The sequence below is a fragment of the Odontesthes bonariensis genome, chromosome 13, assembly GCF_027942865.1.
Source record: "Odontesthes bonariensis isolate fOdoBon6 chromosome 13, fOdoBon6.hap1, whole genome shotgun sequence".
Classification (NCBI taxonomy): Eukaryota; Metazoa; Chordata; class Actinopteri; order Atheriniformes; family Atherinopsidae; genus Odontesthes; species Odontesthes bonariensis.
In genome coordinates, this window is record NC_134518.1 from 3,148,513 (window position 1) to 3,172,361 (window position 23,849).

The 23,849-nt window shown below is 45.6% G+C and overlaps 1 protein-coding gene across 1 annotated transcript in view; it reads right to left on the bottom strand.

Moving 5' to 3' along the window:
• Positions 1 to 292: 292 nt before the first annotated feature.
• Positions 293 to 23,849, bottom strand: part of fbxo38 (F-box protein 38) — a 46,101-nt gene continuing 22,544 nt past the window's right edge. Inside the window, exons 12-21 of the mRNA XM_075480819.1 lie at positions 22,191 to 22,388; positions 21,937 to 22,092; positions 17,987 to 18,652; positions 15,455 to 15,555; positions 13,800 to 13,902; positions 11,869 to 12,035; positions 9,352 to 9,497; positions 4,634 to 4,737; positions 2,443 to 2,556; positions 293 to 2,360 (exon numbers count right to left, since the gene is read on the bottom strand). Coding sequence (XP_075336934.1) covers positions 2,182 to 2,360; positions 2,443 to 2,556; positions 4,634 to 4,737; positions 9,352 to 9,497; positions 11,869 to 12,035; positions 13,800 to 13,902; positions 15,455 to 15,555; positions 17,987 to 18,652; positions 21,937 to 22,092; positions 22,191 to 22,388 — 1,934 coding nt within the window. The 3' untranslated portion in view covers positions 293 to 2,181. The remainder of the gene's footprint in view (positions 2,361 to 2,442; positions 2,557 to 4,633; positions 4,738 to 9,351; positions 9,498 to 11,868; positions 12,036 to 13,799; positions 13,903 to 15,454; positions 15,556 to 17,986; positions 18,653 to 21,936; positions 22,093 to 22,190; positions 22,389 to 23,849) is intronic.

The window sequence follows — 23,849 nt, forward strand, 5'->3', positions numbered from 1 at the left end:
TACAGATCGGTAGGTGTACAGATCGGTAGGTGTACTGTCCTGTAGGTGTGCTGGTTGGTAGGTGTGCTGTCCTGTAGGTGTACTGGTTGGTAGGTGTGCTGTCCTGTAGGTGTACTGGTTGGTAGGTGTGCTGTCCTGTAGGTGTACTAGTTGGTAGGTGTGCTGTCCTGTAGGTGTACTAGTTGGTAGGTGTGCTGTCCTGTAGGTGTACTGTCCTGTAGGTGTACAGATCGGTAGGTGTACTGTCCTGTAGGTGTACTGTCCGGTAGGTGTGCTGTCCGGTAGGTGTGCTGTCCGGTAGGTGTGCTGGTTGGTAGGTGTGCTGTCCTGTAGGTGTACTAGTTGGTAGGTGTGCTGTCCTGTAGGTGTACTAGTTGGTAGGTGTGCTGTCCTGTAGGTGTACTGGTTGGTAGGTGTGCTGTCCTGTAGGTGTACTGGTTGGTAGGTGTGCTGTCCTGTAGGTGTGCTGTCCTGTAGGTGTACTGGTTGGTAGGTGTGCTGTCCTGTAGGTGTGCTGTCCTGTAGGTGTACTGGTTGGTAGGTGTGCTGTCCTGTAGGTGTTCTAGTTGGTAGGTGTGCTGTCCTGTAGGTGTACTGGTTGGTAGATGTGCTGTCCTGTAGGTGTACTAGTTGGTAGGTGTGCTGTCCTGTAGGTGTACTGTCCTGTAGGTGTACTAGTTGGTAGGTGTGCTGTCCTGTAGGTGTACTGGTTGGTAGGTGTGCTGTCCTGTAGGTGTACTGGTTGGTAGATGTGCTGTCCTGTAGGTGTACTAGTTGGTAGGTGTGCTGTCCTGTAGGTGTACTAGTTGGTAGGTGTGCTGTCCTTTAGGTGTACTGTCCTGTAGGTGTACTAGTTGGTAGGTGTGCTGTCCTGTAGGTGTACTGTACTGTAGGTGTGCTGTCCTGTAGGTGTGCTGTACTGTAGGTGTACTGGTTGGTAGGTAGGTGTACTGTATGGTAGGTAGGTGTACTGTCCTATAGATGTGCTGTCCTGTAGGTGTACTGGTTGGTAGGTGTGCTGTCCTGTAGGTGTACTGTACTGTAGGTGTGCTGTCCTGTAGGTGTGCTGTACTGTAGGTGTACTGGTTGGTAGGTAGGTGTACTGTCCTATAGATGTGCTGTCCTGTAGGTGTACTGGTTGGTAGGTGTGCTGTCCTGTAGGTGTACTGTACTGTAGGTGTACTGGTTGGTAGGTAGGTGTACTGTATGGTAGGTAGGTGTACTGTCCTATAGATGTGCTGTCCTGTAGGTGTACTGGTTGGTAGGTGTGCTGTCCTGTAGGTGTACTGGTTGGTAGGTAGGTGTACTGTCCTGTAGGTGTCCTGGTTGGTAGGTGTCCTTTTAACTTCTCCACTCTTGAGAAAAGGGTTGGTTAAGAGAAAATCTGGTGAAGTGTGCCTGGCACAGCCCGAAAAGTTGAACATGCGCAGAAACTACATTCAACATGGCTGACATGTGATGTTTAATGAGAGAAAACTATTGACACAGCTTCCATCATTCAGAACCATCATCCATCATTCCATCTGCATGATGGGAAAATATCTACTCCAGAAGAAAAACTGACTGGTTTCTGGAAGGAAGCGGGTTGGAATAATCCATTCTGGTACTGAGAAGAAGTATTAAAGCCAAACCAGAACATATTCCTTTGCTGCAGGTCTTCTAATGGCAAACAAGGAAAAGCACTAAAAATGCTAGTGGAGCAGATGAGGCTTTAAGGCCTTAAGCTGGCTGTGAGAGAGCTTTTCCCAGGCTTTCATTTGAGATTGGATGCTTATAATAGGGTGCTCAGATCTATCTGCCTTAAGATTTTGCTCAGAAAATAAGAATATGCAACAGATGTTCCAGACATTGTAAACATTATCCACTTAAATCTTCTAACAGGACCAAAAAGGTTGAAACCCGATCCAGCCTTTCAGCTGAAACTAATCCCAAAAGCCTAAAAACACCCTGTTTCCAAAGAAGCCACAAAGTCCACCTCAGCAGTGCAAGGGAAGTTTACCAGCATCTCTGACTGAGTTGATCCTTCTCCATGAAGCTAATTGAGTCTTATAGTCATCACGTGCATGTTAGTGGGTCTGGGCACAGCAAACAGACTGCACACTACCTCTCTTCCAGTCTCATCAGTGACTCAAACTATTGAATGGACCTCTTGGTGTGATTGACAGGAGTGTTCTTTGGTGTCTAGATATAGTCATCGTCCACAGGCTCTCCAGGTGTATCACAGTGATGAAGGAAAAGGACCACCACTCTCTGAAACACTCCTCTTCTGCTCTGCCTGCACTCTGAGATCTCCTCACCAATGGTCTCCATGCAGATGTCAGCAGACAGCTGTCCTTTCCGCCGCGGGGCGTAGATGGTGGCTAACACAGGGCACAGAGAAACACATCAACCTTCTGATTTTACTGTCACATACAGTACCTGCTGATTAGACAGATCACTTACTGCTTTCATCATCTTCAAAGTCACAGCGGGCATAGCTGTTGGGATCAGCAGCTCTTAGAGTCCTGAGCCAAGGGAAGTCTGTGATCATGCTGTAGGGAGCGCCATCCACCACACCTGAACAACACCAACACAGCAGGAGGACCACGTCAACAAAGAAAGACTTCTCAGAGGTCCCCATCCCTTTACATTGGCTCCCGGTCAGATACAGAATAGATTTTAAAGTTCTGCTGCTCGTCTACATATCACGGAATGGTTTAGGTCCAGAATACATGAATGACATGCTAGCAGAGTATAAACCCAGCAGAGCTCTGAGATCCACTGACTCAGGTCAGATAGTGGAGGCCAGAGCTCAAACTAGACCCGGTGAAGAAGCTTTTAGCTGTTCTGCTGCACACAACTGGAACAAACTACCAGCAGAACTGAAATCAGCCCCAACTGTAAGCACTTTTAAATCCAGGTTAAAAACATATAGATAGGATAGATAGATCTCCCAACATTACACCCAAGTCATTGTGTATGTTTGTAAGTTTATTTATATATATATATATATATATATACATACACATATATATACACACACACGCATATATAGATCTTATCATTGAAAAGCTTCCTGTGCACCTGCATGGGCTGACACACAGATCTGTCTGCGTGTGTTTGTGGCTCTTGACAGATCCAAAACGCAGTGGATTCATGTCAAATTTCATGTTGCCGAAGAGTTTTCTCTGAAAGCAGAGAAGCCTCTCACCTCTGTGCAGTCTGACAGCAGCACTGTGGGTAAGAAAACCAGCAGCTGGGGCACTACGCTTGCTCATCCTTTGGTTTCGCTGAAGCTAAAATGTGCACACTTTACCATGTGCATAGAATTAGAAACTCAATATTCCAGCTGACATTTCATTTTGTTCACTATGTGTCATTGTTTGGAGCAGCATTAATTTGAAAGCGAACTCAAATCTAATGCGACTTGTATGGCTTATTAGATTACCATTGGTTACACAGATAATAACAAAGACATGCGTCTTTGTTTTGAGATATTAGAAACAATCTTTTCTCAAAGATTGCAACACAAAAAGTGCCATAAAAAAGAAAAAATAGCAGACATATCAAAAGCGAGGACTATTAGTGAGACACTACTATATTTTGACTAACGTAATCAATGGAAAAATTTGTCAAAAATCCTAAAATTTCCAACTTAAAGCCAAAATTAAGTTTTAATTCTGATGCTGTGACTTGAGAAATAAATGTCACAACTTTCAAAAGCTTATAAATGTTGAGAGTTTCCACCAAGGGTGTGTGACTATGTTGATGCCATGACCCTGTCCAGAGGGCACAGAGGCAGGCAGGACATCCTAAACATGGACAAAGCATCCAAACGAGCAGGAAGCGAAGCTGACAACACCAGGATGATGCGCCTGGGTGAGAGGCCGTGGCTTTGAAATGGATCTGCTCACCACTTCTAATCATAAAAGAATGTTCTCAGGCTCCAAAAACATTCAAAATGTTTTAAACTTTGTTGCTGTGAAGAGCTCCATGCTGAGGTGAGAAGAGGAGAGCACAGAGACTCACCACAGGGAAGAGGCAAGCATCTAAGTTCAGTCTAAACATGGTTAGCAGGACAAGACATATTACAAATATATGAGTGTAGCAGAGAGCACATAAACAGTTCAATGTGCAGGTTCAGTGCTGGAGCAGGAACTTGTGACAAGCATGTATCTGCTCTGTCTCAAGCTGAGCCGCCTGCTCGTATTACAGCCAGCCTGGATCAGAGTCTCCTTTCATGAGGATTGTATCAATCCTGAGAATCTTATTTTCAGTTCAGCTCTCTAAAAGGAAGGCGTTTTGTTCAAAAAGCATCAGTTTTACACTGCATCTTCTACGGGCTTGTTGGACCCGATGAGGAAACTGGAGATAAGATACGATAAGATGGTCCTTTATTCGTCCCACTGTGGAGAAATGCAGTGTTACAGCAGCAAGGACAATAAGATAGAAAAAAAAAAAAAAAAAAAGATTTACAAGGAATAAAAAGTAAAAAATAATTTTTTACTGAAGAGAGAAGCAAAAACAGAAAAGATTTGGGAATCTGAGAAGAGGAACACATTGTAGATCCAGACATTCGTTTGTGCATCCCATAAGATTCTGCTCCTGTAAAAGTGCACTGCAGGTTAAATGTGTCACGGTGCGATTATTTTACCCTCAAGTGTGTAGATGTCCCGCCCCCAGGGGTACTTGGGATACTTCTTCACATCTTCTTCTGTTCTAGTGGCCTCTGGGAAAAACTCGTACTTGATCAACTCCCTGAGAGACAACACAAAGAGATCAGGGAGGTCATTTTCTAAAAAACATTTGTATTGCAAGTTGCACACAGTAGAATACTTGTTACTAACAAAGAAATTATAGTTTTACAAGTTTTCTACAAAAAGGTTTAAAAAAAACAAGCCGTTAAAAGAAAAAGGTTTTAAAACTGGATCAGTTAAAAAAATAGTTAGTAGAAAATCATTTCATGGATTTCTACACAAGATGGGAAAGGTAACTAAACAAAGTGAATGCAAGTCTAAGCTGGAAATAAATAGTGCACAGATGGCAGAGAAAAAGTTCAAAGAAGTCGAGTCTCCGGCAACAAATGAAATAAAACAGCAGAAGACAAGACAAAGGATCTGATCAACGATCAGCATCAGCTGATCTGAGTTGTCTTCAGGTGTTTTAAGACCGGCTCCCATACTTGATCAAAAATTACCCCTCCAACTGTTTAATTGGATCCAAGTTTCTTTTACATCCATAGGGTATCACCAAGCTCCCTCATCCACATTTCAAATGACGGGACGATATCAGACTTCCAATGCCTCAAAGGAAGTCTTTTGGCCAAAATAGCACCAAAATATACAGGTCCAGTTTATTTGTATCGCACATGTCATGCAGAAAACAATTCAGTGCTTCACATCAAATAAAAGCATTGCAGCGGGGAGTGGAAGAAGCATTAAAAATACATATGAAATATAAAAGAATATAAAGAGAAACAAATAAAAGAAAAGAAATGTTTTTAACCTGGATTTAAAAACGTCTCCATTTGGTGAAAGTTTAATCTCCACTGGCAGTTTGTTCCACTTGTTTGCAGCATAACAGCTAAATGCTGCTTCTCCATGTTTAGTCTGGACTCTGGACTGGACCAGCTGACCCGAGTCCTTGGATCTAAGAGCTCTGCTGTACTCTTCAGAGTACCGACTCAAGTCACCTGCTGATCACAGAATGGCCACCAGGGGGCAGGCTTTGTACAGCCTATTAAAAGCCTTTGAGTGAAATATCCCCTGTACATTTTGGGGCCTTCAAGTGTGATTTAATTTAATTTCAGATTTTTATTGAATTGTGTATCATGTTATCTTTGAACCGAGATTTGCTTCTCATGATGGGGCTGTTCAATAGGGCTCTGAGAGAGGTCCCCTTGCATGCTGCTTGCTCGAAACATACCTCCATGATATGTCTGATATGATATGTCATCTGCATAAAGTGACATATCGTGTTCTTGCCCTCTAATAAAGACAGATGATATTCTGGGGTGCTGGCGTGTCATAAGCAAACTGTCCATGTGCGTCTGGACAGCTGCATTCCTCCGTCCTCTGGAGCTGCATTCCTCCGTCCTCTGGAGCTGCATCCATCCGTCCTCTGGAGCTGAATCCATCCGTCCTCTGGAGCTGCATCCATCCGTCCTCTGGAGCTGCATCCATCCGTCCTCTGGAGCTGCATCCATCCGTCCTCTGGAGCTGCATTCATCCGTCCTCTGGAGCTGCATTCATCCGTCCTCTGGAGCTGCATCCATCCGTCCTCTGGAGCTGCATCCATCCGTCCTCTGGAGCTGCATCCATCCGTCCTCTGGAGCTGCATCCATCCGTCCTCTGGAGCTGCATTCATCCATCCTCTGTACCTTTAATGGGGGTGTCTGTCTACTGTGGTACATTGTTGTCGTCGAGGAACTGCTCAGCATCTTCTGGGTTGGTGAATGAGCGTTTGTCTGAGCTGACCGACACCACGAACATCGCTGGGTATCTGAAGCCGCATCTGGACTCCACCAATCCGCATCTGCATCTGATGCTGTCGAAATGCTGCCGTTGCTTCCTCACCGCAGGTCGCAGGACCCAGGACCCAGGACGATGTAGAAGCGCATGCCCTCGTACTGCAGGGGAAACCTCTGAAGAAAGTCTCAGGATGCTTTCCTTGCCTGGGTTATGATGGATCCGTGGGCGGTGGGGGCCCATCAGATGTTTCTGCCATTCCGCAGACCCTGTGTGCTCGGTCAACCTCGACAGGTTTGTTGCCAAAGCTTTCTTCTCCCAGTAGCTAGTTCAGCAACAAAGTCTGTGGGGTTATCCTTTTACTATTCCCTCTTTGACTCCAATAATGTGGATGCGTTGCCACCTGGAGCGAGACCAAGTCATCTGTGTCATCTGTGGGTTGTTTTTCGGCGCCTTTGGCTTCGTAACTGGGCGCTCCCACCAAAAGCGACCGCAGCTGCCACCTGCCATTCATTTTCAGGAGCGTCAGGAGCAACCGGCGTTCTGAGCAACAGGAGCGTCAGGAGCAACCGGCGTTCTGAGCAACAGGAGCGACAGGAGCAACCGGCGTTCTGAGCAACAGGAGCGACAGGAGCAACCGGCGTTCTGAGCAACAGGAGCGACAGGAGCAACCGGCGTTGTGAGCAACAGGAGCGTCAGGAGCAACCGGCGTTGTGAGCAACAGGAGCGACAGGAGCAACCGGCGTTCTGAGCAACAGGAGCGACAGGAGCAACCGGCGTTCTGAGCAACAGGAGCGACAGGAGCAACCGGCGTTCTGAGCAACAGGAGCGACAGGAGCAACCGGCGTTCTGAGCAACAGGAGCGACAGGAGCAACCGGCGTTCTGAGCAACAGGAGCGACAGGAGCAACCGGCGTTCTGAGCAACAGGAGCGACAGGAGCAACCGGCGTTGTGAGCAACAAGAGCGTCAGGAGCAACCGGCGTTGTGAGCAACAGGAGCGTCAGGAGCAACTGGCGTTCTGAGCAACAGGAGCGTCAGGAGCAACCGGCGTTCTGAGCAACAGGAGCAACCGGCGTTCTGAGCAACAGGAGCGACAGGAGCAACCAGCGTTCTGAGCAACAGGAGCAACCGGCGTTCTGAGCAACAGGAGCGCCAGGAGCAACTGGCATTCTGAGCAACAGGAGCAACCGGCGTTCTGAGCAACAGGAGCGACAGGAGCAACCGGCGTTCTGAGCAACAGGAGCGTCAGGAGCAACCGGCGTTCTGAGCAACAGGAGCGACAGGAGCAACCGGCGTTCTGAGCAACAGGAGCGACAGGAGCAACCGGCGTTGTGAGCAACAGGAGCGTCAGGAGCAACCGGCGTTGTGAGCAACAGGAGCGACAGGAGCAACCGGCGTTCTGAGCAACAGGAGCGACAGGAGCAACCGGCGTTCTGAGCAACAGGAGCGACAGGAGCAACCGGCGTTCTGAGCAACAGGAGCGACAGGAGCAACCGGCGTTCTGAGCAACAGGAGCGACAGGAGCAACCGGCGTTCTGAGCAACAGGAGCGACAGGAGCAACCGGCGTTCTGAGCAACAGGAGCGACAGGAGCAACCGGCGTTGTGAGCAACAAGAGCGTCAGGAGCAACCGGCGTTGTGAGCAACAGGAGCGTCAGGAGCAACTGGCGTTCTGAGCAACAGGAGCGTCAGGAGCAACCGGCGTTCTGAGCAACAGGAGCAACCGGCGTTCTGAGCAACAGGAGCGACAGGAGCAACCAGCGTTCTGAGCAACAGGAGCAACCGGCGTTCTGAGCAACAGGAGCGCCAGGAGCAACCGGCGTTCTGAGCAACAGGAGCGACAGGAGCAACTGGCATTCTGAGCAACAGGAGCAACCGGCGTTCTGAGCAACAGGAGCGACAGGAGCAACCGGCGTTCTGAGCAACAGGAGCGACAGGAGCAACCGGCGTTCTGAGCAACAGGAGCGTCAGGAGCAACCGGCGTTCTGAGCAACAGGAGCGTCAGGAGCAACTGGCGTTCTGAGCAACAGGAGCGACAGGAGCAACTGGCATTCTGAGCAACAGGAGCAACCGGCGTTGTGAGCAACAGGAGCGTCAGGAGCAACTGGCGTTCTGAGCAACAGGAGCAACCGGCGTTCTGAGCAACAGGAGCAACTGGCATTCTGAGCAACAGGAGCGACAGGAGCAACCGGCGTTCTGAGCAACAGGAGCGTCAGGAGCAACCGGCGTTCTGAGCAACAGGAGCGACAGGAGCAACCGGCGTTCTGAGCAACAGGAGCAACCGGCGTTCTGAGCAACTGGCATTGTGAGCAATGCGATGTGAGTGACGTGTCGCAAGCGACGCGACGAAAGTTGAGAGATGCTCAACTTTCACACTCGTGCTCGGAGCGTGTTCACACTCGTGCTCGGAGCGTGTTCACACTCGTGCTCGGAGCGCGTTCACACTCGTGCTCGGAGCGCGTTCACACTCGTGCTCGGAGCGCGTTCCCACTCGTGCGCGTTCACACTCGTGCTCGGAGCGTGTTCACACTCGTGCTCGGAGCGCGTTCACACTCGTGCTCGGAGCGCGTTCACACTCGTGCTCGGAGCGCGTTCACACTCGTGCTCGGAGCGCGTTCACACTCGTGCTCGGAGCGTGTTCACACTCGTGCTCGGAGCGTGTTCACACTCGTGCTCGGAGCGTGTTCACACTCGTGCTCAGAGCGCGTTCACACTCGTGCTCGGAGCGTGTTCACACTCGTGCTCGGAGCGCGTTCACACTCGTGCTCAGAGCGTGTTCACACTCGTGCTCAGCTGTCCTCAGACACTGGGTGAACTCTAACACTGTTTCCACGGTATCTGAAATAAAGCCTAACTAAGGTGGACTGCTGCATTGTGGTTAGAGCTGCAGAGATGCATTACTTACTGGCTGATGTTAGCGATGGTGTCCATCCAGCTGCGAATGCGTACTTTGTTGCGGATATTTGGAGGATTGCTGAACTCGTGCACTATAGCAATATGATAGGGATACGGTCCCTGGAAGAGCTGACGCTCCAGTGCTACTGAGTCAATCTGAAGAGAAGAGAGAGAAGCACAGAGCAAAGCTTTATAGACAGTACCTTCACTCTGTGTGCTCAGAACAAGTCAAACCGACCCATTTAAAATGAATAGGTACTGTAGGTGTACAAATAAGAAATGAATCATTTAAATTCAATGATTCAAATGTTTTTATTTTTCAAACAATAACATTTCTCTGCATGCTGTCTGCTTAAAAAGGTCATATTCAAGACACATAATGAACACATTCCAGAAAGAATTAAAGACCAAAGAAATATTAAAGACAAAAGGACAAAACCTTAAAGCTATTCCAAGCATTTAAAGACACCACCCATCCACTTCACCAGTACTTCCTAATCCTCTCCTCTGCACAGAGGTCCAGGACAGTGAGGTGCAACAAGGCAGGATTTAAAAACGGCCTCCTTCCCTCTGCCATTCATCTTAAATTACAGAAAAAGGGAACAGATACCCTAACTAACATATGTGCCATGTTACAAATGGATATTCTAAATGTATGCACACTGCCAGTCAAAGGTTTTAACACACCTTCTCATTTAATGGCTTTTCTTTATTTTCATGACTGTTTATTCTCACTGAAGGCATCAAAACTATGAATGAACACATATGGAATTATGTAGTAAACAAAAAAAGAGTAGCCACCCTTTGCTTTGCTGACAGCGCTGCAAACCCTTGGCCTTCTCTCACTTAGACTTAAAGCCCGACTGCTAAACCCTTGTGTATTAAATGTTTATTTAGAACATTTTCAATCATTTAACACAGGAAGAGCAGATCTGAGACAGAATTCTAGATCTTGAATCAATCAATCTTTATTTATATAACAAATGAGTGAAGACTGCGACTCCAGCAGCCATGATTCAGCAGCATGTTTGAGAAGTGCAGAGAGCAGAAAGGTTTTAACAAGCAGATCTATAACACTGCATGGGCGGGTTCAAAATGTCCAGCTGCCATCGGGTTACTGTTGGTGGCGAGTTGCAGAGAAAGGTGGCATATGGCGCTAACCAGGCTAACTGGATTAGCCACACTGTCAGTCATGCTAAGTGGATCCAGCAGTGAGGGGCTGCTGAAAAGCAGCTGGAGCTCTGAGTGGTGAAGCAACAAGTTTACCTCCGTCCTCAAGTGATGAATAGCACCGCGCAGAAATAGATTGGGGCGAGGTGCTGGGCGACAACGCTAATGACAGACTGGCCTATTTCCATTCTTCACTTCACTTTTTTTTATTTTTCTCACGACCACATACGTGGTATGAAGCACAAACACATATCAAACAACATTAACAAGCAAACGCAGCAAGCAGCGGGGCTGTAGGCTACATACTCATGTCATAGAACAAATATGACAAAATAGAACAAAACAAAACAAAGCAAAACAGAAATGCAGACAAACAAATAAATAAATAAATAACCCATATAATAAAGTCTCACTTAAACAAAGGGAGGACACACTTCAGGTAGGCACCTAACTTATGAATAACTCTTGTCTTATCTGACTGTAGTAACGAAATTAGTTTAAACATGGATGGGTGACTGACATAATATTTGGGGAGATATTTTTTCTGAGGAGGACAGCGACAGGGATAGCTCGTCTGAGGAAGAAAGGAAGCACAGCCCCCTCTGGATGCTGCGAGAGGAGACGGAGAAACCACTGACCCCAGAGATGAAGAAAGGACATCACTACTGCCAACACCAGATGGGTCTACGAGGGCAAGAGGGAGTCTTTTAGAGCCTCTCACAGCAGATGAGCACAGAGGACAAAGCAGGAGTGTCAGCAGGTACAGCGCTCTGTCTGACTCTGAGGACGGCCGCACAGCAAGCAGCTCCAGACTCTTAGGAAAGACCACAGATTTCTACCCGGTTGTTACCTTCTGGCTTTACCGGTAGATGTTAACAGTGAGCCGCAGCGAAGCAGCACCCATTTACAGTACTGCAACACTCACAGATCAAGTAAGATATCAAAAGCTTGAACTACTTGGCATTTTGCTGAGTAATTGCCAAACTGGCCTGTCTGGTGGCCCTCTCAGGAAAGCTCGTTATTCTCCAAACACTCTGACTGCTGCAGGGAAGACGATGACTGCTAATAGGTACTTCCCACAAAAAAATAGAATCTCACTTCATTTACAGAAAAACAATGGCAGCAAAAAGGGCCCATATCTGAGAACGTGCGTGGAAAGCTTCTGATTCCAGGTGTACGTCAGTGTGCTGAGGGTGAGTGACTCTGAAGTGGTCCACAGCTGGGAGTGGATGCTGGACTCTTTGTGGACACAGCATGCAGCTGTAAACTAAGACTGGAACATCATAGAAGCACAGCAGAACTTTGGGCAGCTCTCCGAGTTTCCATGGAAACAGAGCTGACATTCCAGATTCCTTACCTGGTGCATAGGTCGCATGTAGATGATGCGGTTCCGCTCAGGAGGCATCCTCAGGATCTGATCCAGAACCTGGATCATGTCCAGCTTCTTACACTGAGCGTAGTCAAACCGGTTCACGATGGGGGCTCGGTCTATTCGCAGCTGCTTCAGCACCCGACATCTGGTGGCTGCAGAGAGAGGGGAAGGATTTCTGACTCAGTTTACAAGTTCAAGAACAACTGTTAGAAAACTCTGTGAAAACTTGGATGAAGATCTGGAAGAATTGCAACTGTGTCTGAAGAACTCACAAATGCACTCCATTCATTATTAAAGGAGATTTCACACACACACACACACACACACACACACACACACACACACACACACACACACACACACACACACACACACACACACACACACACACACACACACACAAAGATTTCTGTGTGTGAGATGGGTGATGAAACTTTTGAAGATGCCCTTACAAAATCCTTGCAAGGATCCATAAAAGAAAAGCATCTTTTAAACTCAAATGCTCACCTGTTGAATCCCTCAAATTCAAAATCAGGACATGATTTGACTCAACTTTCACCCTTTAGTCAAATGTATGGTTTAAATGCTTTAAAGGGCATTGCATGTTGGCATGTCCAGTTTACACAGGTCATTTTTATGGAAACAGTATTCTAATTGGAAATAAAGAAACAAATTTCCTCCCTCAAAAAGTAGCAATAAAAAGTCAAAACTTAATATCAAGCTGGACATGCTTCCTACATTATTGTGATGTTTGGACATTCAGAAAGAGAAAAGATACCCACCTCATGTTCTATCCATCAGTCGAGTAGCTAAAGTGTGATCAACTGATAAATCAGACTATTTTTTCTTTCCCCGGTGAAAGTTTCTACGTGATGCATTTCAACCCATCCTTCAGGTATAAGTTGGCTTTGAGCAACATTTGTGCAACATGTAACTTAAGTTCTCATCCAGTTATTCCTTCCTACAGACAGGTGGTGTGGGAACGTACTATGACTCGGGATGGGCGTGATTAATCGACGAATTGATAATTGATGGTTAAGAATTTGGTGGATCACGTTGTTTTTTTATGGATAAAATGCTGGCTGTGTTGCGTAGTGTGAGGTACCGGTGCATCCCAGCAACGTCAGTCCCCTCAGAGCGGGTGTTTCCGGCGGCTGGACTGACTGCGGTGGCCTCTGACCCCAGAGCATGTTGATGTGCTCATGTTACCAACAAAAATCAGTCGACTGGTGCTGAAGTTGTATGTGAGTTAGGCCAACTAGTTACTTTTATGAGGCTCTGTTAAGTAGCCTAATTAACTGTTAGGTAGGCCATCTCTCTCTCACCCTCTTTTTGGATAGTTTTTCAGTTCCATTTTGACAAAACCTGTCACACCTAAGTAGTTTTATGTTTTTGGTTAAGGTATCGTTTAACGTGATTTTTTTTATCATTATTATTTTGGAACAAACGAGGGTGGATTGTGTTTAAGAGTGCCGGCTCGCAGCTGCAGGCTCCTCTGCTTTAGAGCGCCATCCTCAGGTTTAACCGCTGAACGGCAGTTTAACCGCCACAAGAGTTCTTCTTCTTGTAATAAACCAGGAAAACAAGCTGGATTTTCTATTTTAATTGCATTTTTAATATATAAAAAGTTAAATAATGGATTAATTAATCTTTTTTCTTTAATGATTATTTAATGAAATTGATCGTTAATTGTCCCGACGATGGATTAAGAAAATTGTATGGAATGCCCACCCCTAACTATGACTAATGAATGTAGGACAAAGGATAGGATTATTATGTGGGGGCCGCTGTAGAAGCCTCTTCTTTAATCTAAACTGTTGCTGCTGAACAATAAAACAGGACTGGGGTGTGTGTGTGTGTGTGTGTGTGTGTGTGTGTGTGTCTCAGTATCAGTTACACCAGTGTCGGCTGGTTACCATGAATGAACATCATCTTGGGACAGTCTTTCAGGACCAGGTCAGTGATTCCACAGTTGGTCAGTGTGATGCCCACCAAGTTTTTACTCTTCAGAGTCAAAACCTGTGCAAGCAAAAACATTTCAACATGTCAATAATACAAATAAGAGATGATGCCACATATCATTTTGAAAAAGTCGTATTCACCACAAGCATTTACACTGATAGGCAACAACACTAAAAAGCTAAACTACTTAGGAAGGGCTGAAGGAACACAAAAGAGTCAGATTGAAATGTGGGGAGTTCAGAGGCCAGACTCTGCCAGGATCCAATGGATCTGTGGGAAGTCAGCACAATCCAGAAAGTATCAGTTGCAAAGGTCCCAGTACAAGACACAGCAGGACATCCTCAGATGTTCTTTGTCCACATCCTGACTGCTCAGAGGCAGACTGAGGTGGACCAACTCAGCATTAGGCAGATGGTCAGAATGTTATGGCCCATCACTGCATGTCCAAAAAAGCAAGAGAGAAACCAAAGACAAAGTCTTTTTTCCAACTATTTACACAGTCAACATGAATAATGAGAATTACTGTGGTTGTGAACACCTCAGGATCCCCCAGGAGGAGCTGCAGGCGGTCGCTGGGGAGAGGGATGACCCGTTGGCTCTGTGACGGATGGCTGAATTGATAACTCCACCGTTTTCTGGTTGAGAACCATCCATAAGATTTGGAGGAGCCGACTTTCATCCCAGCTGCTTCAGACTCAGCCATGAACCGCTCCAGAGCAGCTGAACGTCACGGCTTGAAGAAGCCAACCGAACCACATGATGTGCAGAAAGCAGAGATGGAACCCTGAGGTTCCCACGCCCTCCTCTCCATGACTACACCTCCAGATCCTGGACAGGATCAGTGACCAGGGGCAGCCCTGTCACAATCCAACATGCACCTTAAACAGGTTCCACCAAGAATGCAGACCCAGCTTTGGATTTAGTTATACAGGGACTGAGGAGCCTACAGAAGCTACTCAGGTGCCCCGTGTTCCTGCAGCACACCCCCGGGGGACACAGTTGGAAGCCTTCTCCAAGTCCACTAAAGACATGTAAACTGTCCTGGTCTACTGTTCCACCACTTGGGAGAAAACCACACCGCTCTCTTGCAGTAAGTTTCAGAGTCTCAATGAGAAAATGTCTGGAAATGTGTGTTTCTGTGAAGCAAAAAGGGATCTGTGCCCAGACTTCACAGTGAAAAGGAGCTGCTGTGTTCACATCAGTAACGTGCAGAACTGCCACTGATAACAACAAAGACTACCACACTTTCATTTGGCATCTTTTTCCACTCGCTAACAGTGTAAAAAAGACTAAATAAATAACCAAGCATTTTGATTGTGACCACCTATGGCGCTTAGAGGTTGAATTCCTGGAGTTATGGCCAAAACACACACTTCTTAAGTTCAGGGTAAGCTTCACTTTTGGTCATCAATTCATCCTCAAATGAAAATTGAAGTTTGTAGTTCATATTTGAAGAAATAAGAAAGAATTCAAGAGAGACTAACAACCTGAGAGCATGTAACTGTCGTTAGCATGGAGGCCCAGTGAAGCCTCCTTCCACATGTCACTCTGACATGAATGGAAGACTGAAAACAAACCAACGCTGCAGTCAGGTTCTGGCTGTGTGTACCTGCACATGGTCATCCTCAGTGACTGGGTCTGAGGTGCTGGTTGATTTGTCAGTCATTCGTTTCCTTCTAACAGCGACTCGAGGCCTCGCTCTTGAAAGATCTACAGAACAAAAAGACCAAACACATCACTTCCATGACAATAACGTTCACATTTTACTGCCAATGAAGCAGCCAAATGAGTGCTAAATATTTGAAGTTTGTCACAGAGACACACAGCACATCTATGTAGGATGAATCAATGCAGCAAAATCAGATCATTTCTCTGTCACACATTAACCGATGTTAACATCACTAAACAAAAAAATCTAGAGAGCTCACACTAAACTGATAACAATTCAAATGACATATTGAGCCGATCACTCCTGTGGACGTGGAAAACAGCCATTTTGAAATTCATTAAATCAACTTACATGTGAAAGACTGAAAACTGCTCTTAAATATGCACTGTTTGTAGTTAGCCTATATTCTATTTTGGCCTTATTTTTAAATAATCATCACAATTACTTGAATTTAAAAAGATATACATCATTATTATTCATTAAAAACTACAAATTTACTTCGCCACTACGACCCTGACAAACACACTTGATCTTTTAGGTCAGGATGGAGATCTTTTAGGCCAGGATGGAGATCTTCTAGGTCAGGATGGAGATCTTTTAGGCCAGGATGGAGATCTTTTAGGTCAGGATGGAAATCTTTTAGGTCAGGATGGAAATCTATTAGGTCAGGATGGAGATCTATTAGGCCAGGATGGAGATCTTCTAGGTCAGGATGGAGATCTTTTAGGCCAGGATGGAGATCTTTTAGGCCAGGATGGAAATCTATTAGGCCAGGATGGAAATCTATTAGGCCAGGATGGAGATCTTTTAGGCCAGGATGGAAATCTTTTAGGCCAGGATGGAGATCTTTTAGGCCAGGATGGAGATCTTTTAGGTCAGGATGGAGATCTTTTAGGCCAGGATGGAGATCTTTTAGGTCAGGATGGAGATCTTTTAGGCCAGGATGGAGATCTTTTAGGCCAGGATGGAAATCTATTAGGCCAGGATGGAGATCTTTTAGGCCAGGATGGAAATCTTTTAGGCCAGGATGGAGATCTTTTAGGCCAGGATGGAGATCTTTTAGGTCAGGATGGAAATCTATTAGGCCAGGATGGAGATCTTTTAGGTCAGGATGGAGATCTTTTAGGTCAGGATGGAGATCTTTTAGGTCAGGATGGAAATCTTTTTAGGCCAGGATGGAAATCTTTTTAGGCCAGGATGGAGATCTTTTAGGTCAGGATGGAGATCTTTTAGGCCAGGATAGAGATCTTTTAGGTCAGGATGGAGATCTTTTAGGCCAGGATGGAAATCTATTAGGCCAGGATGGAGATCTTTTAGGCCAGGATGGAAATCTTTTAGGCCAGGATGGAAATCTTTTAGGCCAGGATGGAAATCTTTTAGGCCAGGATGGAAATCTTTTAGGCCAGGATGGAAATCTTTTAGGCCAGGATGGAGATCTTTTAGGTCAGGATGGAGATCTTTTAGGCCAGGATGGAAATCTTTTAGGCCAGGATGGAAATCTTTTAGGCCAGGATGGAAATCTTTTAGGCCAGGATGGAAATCTTTTAGGCCAGGATGGAGATCTTTTAGGTCAGGATGGAAATCTATTAGGCCAGGATGGAAATCATTTAGGCCAGGATGGAGATCTTTTAGGTCAGGATGGAAATCTATTAGGCCAGGATGGAGATCTTTTAGGTCAGGATGGAGATCTTTTAGGTCAGGATGGAAATCTATTAGGCCAGGATGGAGATCTTTTAGGTCAGGATGGAGATCTTTTAGGTCAGGATGGAAATCGTTTTGGTCAGGATGGAGATCTTTTAGGTCAGGATGGAAATCTATTAGGCCAGGATGGAGATCTTTTAGGTCAGGATGGGGATCTTTTAGGTCAGGATGGAGATCTTTTAGGCCAGGATGGAGATCTTTTAGGTCAGGATGGGGATCTTTTAGGTCAGGATGGGGATCTTTTAGGTCAGGATGGGGATCTTTTAGGCCAGGATGGAGATCTTTTAGGTCAGGATGGGGATCTTTTAGGTCAGGATGGGGATCTTTTAGGTCAGGATGGAGATCTTTTAGGCCAGGATGGAGATCTTTTAAAGGGAATAAACACATGTCAGCACATTGTTTACATGGGGACAGGGACTAAAGCCATAGTAATACCTACTCCACCCAGGTGAGCAACACATTAACACGTTTAACCAAGTGTGTGTTCAGCCAACATCAGGTTGACCAGTGCAGCACATGTAATGGTCCAGTTAGGACATATTTACAGTTAAAGAAACTTTTTGTTGTATATATTTCCTACTCCTCCACAATGTTTCACGGTAGACACTGTCATGCACACTTTGGTAGAACTCCTCAATCTGTACAGCACAACCGTTTTACTGAACTTCCTGTGTGTCATCATTATTCCACAGGTCCAAGCCTTCACTACCAAACCCAGTTTGCACTGCTCTGGGGTGACCCATAATGTGTCCTCTGTAACTTCAGTCTTACCTGTCTCAGGTAACAAAGGCACAGAAGACGTACGAGTGCAAGATCTCGTCAAAGGCCGCCGAGGAACAAAGTCCTGACGGGCTTGACTGTGCCGCGAACTAAAACCAACGGAGGCAGGTGGAGCTGGGGCAAGCTGTGGCTCCTCGTGTCCCTCCTGCTGTGCTGCTTTCCCATGAGGGGGGCTGACAGCAGCGTTCCTCGACTCCAACGTGTCCACACCGGCAGGACCAGAGCTCCACCGCTCCCCACCCTCCCCGACCTGTGCTTCAGACCGGGCACAGTCATTAGTCCTCACAGATCCTGTGGCTCTGTCTGTAGTTGATCTGTGGGAATTACCCTCCACCCCTCGCCCACATCCACCCACATGCCCCGATGGAGCTGCAGCCGGCCCCTCCCTGCTCATAGGTCCAGTGACTGGCCTCACTCTGGTCCTCGGTGTGGGCTGTAGCGTCCCACTGCCAGCCGCTGCTCTTGCCGTGGCCTCCACAGTCTCAGTGGCAACTCCTTTATTGCTGGTCCTCTTGCTGATCTCGGTGGCAGCCTTTATATCTGCCTTAATCTGTTCACTGGTCACCTGACAGCTTTTCTCACAGCTGCTCTGTGAAACCTGAGCCTTTGGCGAAGCAGCCACGTTGTTGCTTCGCCGGAGAGGAGTCTTTCCTTTACCTGAGAAAACACACACACGTTTATGTTACACTGGCGGATACATTCTCTTATCTTTGCAAAATAAGCTTTACAATCCTATCCTAAATAAATGTGCGTTGACCTATTTCTTTTAATAAATGAACTGGTGCGATCAAAGGAGTCTTTCCACTCATCCTTAAATCTGCTTATTGCTCTGTACATGCATGAATCTCACGGGCAGTTTGCAGGAGACTGTGTGGTGTATTTGCTGCAGACCTCTCTGCCGTCACTGTTCACACAGCCACTCCAGAGGTTGGGTTTGGGAGATGTGAGGGTCTGCCAATATTTGACCAGAGTGGGACACATTCCAATTGGCTGGATGTAAATTCACAATAAAAACTTGCTGAATGAAGATTTAAAAAAAAGAGCCAATTTGTTGGATCAAACTAAATCAACATGATCCATTAGAGTTGCTTACATTTATTTACTTGAGCTCTACTGCACTCATTTCACATTAGTTGTTGTTGAATGAACTAGTATAGGTTTTATGGGGCTTACTTGTGTTAGTCATGCTGTTTCAGATGGATCAGTTTTCATTCATTCAACAAGATTCAGTTTTGTTTAAGGGAACATTATGTTAACCCAACCCATATATTAAGTGGGCAAACAGAATGGCTTCAAGCTGACAGAAAGCAATAATAATGATGTGGATACTTGTTCCATGTTTCTTGATGTAAAATATTTTGGTGGGCACTGAAATTTAAACACAAAATTAAGTAGTGGAATTTTCCCACACAATGGGACTTGGCATTGTCTTGCTTCCCTGGTGCTCCAATACTGGCTTTTGAACTGTCCTTTTTTTTATTAACAATATGTTTATTGTTTTTTAGAAAGAACATTCAGTCACAGGGACAGTAACATTACAAATATCCCTCCTCCCCCCACCCCCGACAGCACAGTCAGGGAAAAAAACAAAACAAACAACAACAAAACAAACAACAACAACAACAACAACAAAAAAAAAAATCAATAGGGGTCCTATGTATTTATAAGAGGCAAGCCAGCGTCCACAAACGCCGCCCTTTGAAGTTTAGACATTAATTTCAGTCAAATAACTTTCCAGGAACTGCATAAAAGTGTCCCATATTCCTGTGAATTTGTTTAGTTTCCCTTTGGCAACATAAGTTAGTTTCTCCAGTGTCAAGCATGACGCCATTTCCCGTAACCACATTCCCTGTGTAGGGCTGTCCATACTTTTCCACCTCAATGCAATCACTCTCCTAGCCTGTAGCAGGGATAGATCAATGATGGGAGCAATTTTGGAGCCCGGTACAAAGTGATCAGGATAGATCCCTAATACACAGAGCTTTGCCTTTGAACTGTCCTTTGATAAAAGACTGGATGGTCCTACCACTCTTTCTCTCAGACATCCATATATTCTGAAAACTTCACATTTTGATTTGCCAGATAACAAAACATCTCTCCACTTCACCTAAGAGAGGGAACACTGGAGCTGATCTATACACCTTTTATTCTTTTGACATTTTATCTTGCTTTTGAGAAAGTTTTTTCAAACAAAATAAGTAGTCAATGAGCCCAAACAGGTTTTCACTTCAGAACTGTGTCAGGTTTGAATGTGGTGCCATCTGAGGAATCCGAGCCATTCTGTGTTGCATTTCTGAAGATTCTCTGAATCTATTTACATACAGTTTATACTGAGAAGCCCGATGAACCGTTTGCCCTGACAGATTTCCACAAAGTGGATTCTTACTTCACAAAGAATCACAGTCTGAGTTTTCAATTTTACTGACGATCCCCAGTTTTATATTCACATTACATAACTAGAGTTCTGGACACATTTCAATCTGGTTTATTTGCTGCCCATAGTACTGAAACAGCTTTGGTCCTGGTCACAAATGACCTGTTGATGACTGCTGATCGTGGCTCTTCTTCACTTCTCATCCTTCTTGATTTGTCAGCAGCCAAATCATTGTAGACCACCACATCCTTCTCCCCCGCAGACAGCAACTTGCAGGACTCACTGGCACGGCCCTGGACTGGTTCCGATCATACCTGATGGACAGATCCGAATTTGTCTCCATTGGGCGTGCCAGGTCACTGAGCCATCCTCTCTCCTGTGGTGTGCCCCAAGGATCAGTTCTTGGACCTCTTCTTTTTAATCTGTATATAGTACCATTTGGGCGCATTTTCAGCAGCTATGGGGTCTCTTTTCATTGCTATGCTGATGATACTCAGCTGTACCTTAAGCTAGGTAGCAATGTGTCTGAGACCCCACCCATTCCATCTTCATCATTACCAGCCCCCTCACCTTACCAATGATCCTCTCTCCACACTTACAGCTTGACTGGAGGAGATAAAGGCATGGATGCAGCAACATTTTCTCCAGCTTAACAGTTCAAAATGTAAGTGATTCCAATTGGTACTTCACATCAAATTCAACAACAAAAAATTCTAAGCATTACCTTCTCTGGCCAGAACATTTCTCTTTCCAGTATGGTCACCAATCTTGGTGTTATTTTTGATCCACAGCTCACCTTTGAAAGCCGTATCAAGCATATCTGCAAAATTTAATTCTTCCACCTCCGAAATATTGCAAAACTCCGGCCCTTACTCTCTCTTTCTGATGCAGAGAAGCTCGTCCATGCCTTTGTCTCCCCCAGACTTGACTATTGCAGAGCACTTCTCATTGGGATTCCTGGCAAGGACATACAGAGATTACAGTATGTTCAAAAGTGCCAGGATCCTGATGAGTGCATAAACCTGAACATATCACCCCTGTTCTCCAATCTCTTCACTGGCTTCCCGTCTCTGCCCGGATCACTTACAACATCTCTCTGCTCACCTTCCACTGCCTGCATGGTAATGCGCCATCTTACTTAGAAGACCTGCTCACCCTTCACTGTCCTTCACGCTCTCTCCGTTCCTCCAACACCAACCTTCTTCACACTCCCAGAACTCGCTCCCGCACCATGGGAGACCGGGCCTTTTCCTGCGCTGCCCCTCGGCTGTGGAACGCTCTGCCTCCACAGACTGTGAAACACTTTAAAAAAGCCCTGAAAACCTTGCTTTTCACCTAATGTTTTTAATGATCTCCCTTTAAATGCTCTGTCCTATTTTTTTCTTTTTGCATTTAATGGACTCACTACTTTTATTTGCATTTTATTGTCCCTGCTTTTAACTTATTAGTTGTCTTTTATCCCACTGTAGCACTTTGAGATTTTGTTGTAAATGTAAAGTGCATTATAAATTAAATGTATTATTACCATCAAACATATGGTTGTGACCACTCTAAACTTTGTTCACACCTTTTGTACAGGAAGTCGGCTGCTGCAGACTGGAAGGTGGCATTAGCCTAGAAACCAGACCTTCCTCTTCCTCGCTGTCAGAGTCTGAGATGACCAGCGGTGGCTTGGGAGCAGCAGAACCAGCTGGTCTGCACTGCTGGCTTAAACCACTGGGACCTGTGGGTGAGACAAGTGGAAACAAACAATTATAATGATTTCCTGAATGACAAAGTTGGAAGGAAGTCGTCTTAAGTACTAAAAGCGTGTCAGAAAACCTGCTTGTTCCTCATCAGGAGGTTGTGACGTTCCAGCTGGACAACTGGGCCCTGCCACGTCAAGCCCCCCCTCCTCAATCCCCCCTTCTGCTTCTTTCTGGTCTATCTGAGAGTCATTCTCCATTTTCCCTTCCTGATAGGCAACTTCCTCTTCCTCCTCTTCATCCTCTTCTTCCATCCTATTTATCTCCACTGCTTCTGTGAAAAGAATCAGATCTTTAAAACCTCCTTCCTTAGCACACATAAAACACTTGGTAGAAACAGCACTGACACTTTTTTCCACCAATTTGAAAAACTTTTCCATTTTGACTTCATGAACCCCATATCTGATATATGGGGAGTGAGCTACAGAAATGTGGTCGAATTGAACAAGGTTGTTGAGAATAAATCAAAGTAGCGGCAGTAACTGGCAGCTTTCTTCCATTGAGCGCAAAAGGGTTCAAACCTGCAAACTGCTATTTGTAGCTTTATACGTGTATTGTACTTTTTTTTTTTTTTTAAAGCCTTCCTCTGTAAAAAAAATATAACTTTTTCACCTAGTTAATATGTCCTTATGGTCTTATTTATGTTTTAGAAGAAAAATGACAAAGCTCCAGCATCAGCCTCAGAAAGGCGAGGTCAGACAGCCAAAATAATCTACATCTATTATCTGGGGCAATAAACCTGGAGGTGTCCAGGGCAGAATGTCTCTGCACAGCTGCACAGGGCTATTGGCCTGAGCACAACTCATGTAAAACCTGTAGCATATATTCTGCATGTTCATGCACACATTCATTCACTCAGTCCCATGCTTATCATACAGTTGCTATATCGTGATCTTGCGATCCTGCATGGCTTGGCTGGAGGTGATCCCATCTGAAGAGATATCTTCTGTTGTGAAAGGTTGGGAAGTTTTCCCCATGTGGTATTCTGTTTGAGCTGCATCAGCTCTTCAGCCAGATGAGAAGGTGCTCTAAATGCTAAGTGGACTACTCGTATACTGCTTTTCTAGTCGAGCTTTTAACACTGCATGCCACATTTTGAATTTGAAAGTATTTTTCTATTCTATTCATTCACTCACATACTCATACAGAAGGTCTTAGTCTATACAGCTACGTGCTTCCTACTACATACATGCACCGATGCGTCGGGTTTGGTGGGGTAAACAGTGAGGACACTTCAACAAGTGACCCCAGGAAGCCGGAGTCGAACCACCAACCTTCTGATTGGTGGGCGACTGTTCTTCCTGAGCTACAGCCGCCTACAGAGCGGTAGTCTGCTGAATTTCAGGCCATCTTTTTATGGTCCAGTTAAAGTTCAGGCCTCAGTCTGACTGAGAATCTGTGGTATGATGTAAGGATTAATGGACAAAGCAGACCACAGTCAGCTGTGGGAAGCTGGGGCAGTTTGCTCTTGAGGAATGAGTAAAATCCCTGTGGCAGTTGAGTCAAACTCATGACAAACCCAGAGACACTTCGAGTTGGAACAGCTGCAAAAGCTCCCAACAGTATTAAGTCTCAGTCTGCTTGTGTAGTCTTAAAGCATAGTAGTGTGGCATTTGAGTCTGGAATATGTTCATGCAGCCATGGATCAGTAGCATGCTCACTGCGTCTTCCTTAGTGCTCCGAGCTCGTCAGGCATCTCACATTGCCATTTAAGGGAAGAAATGCTTTAACCCCA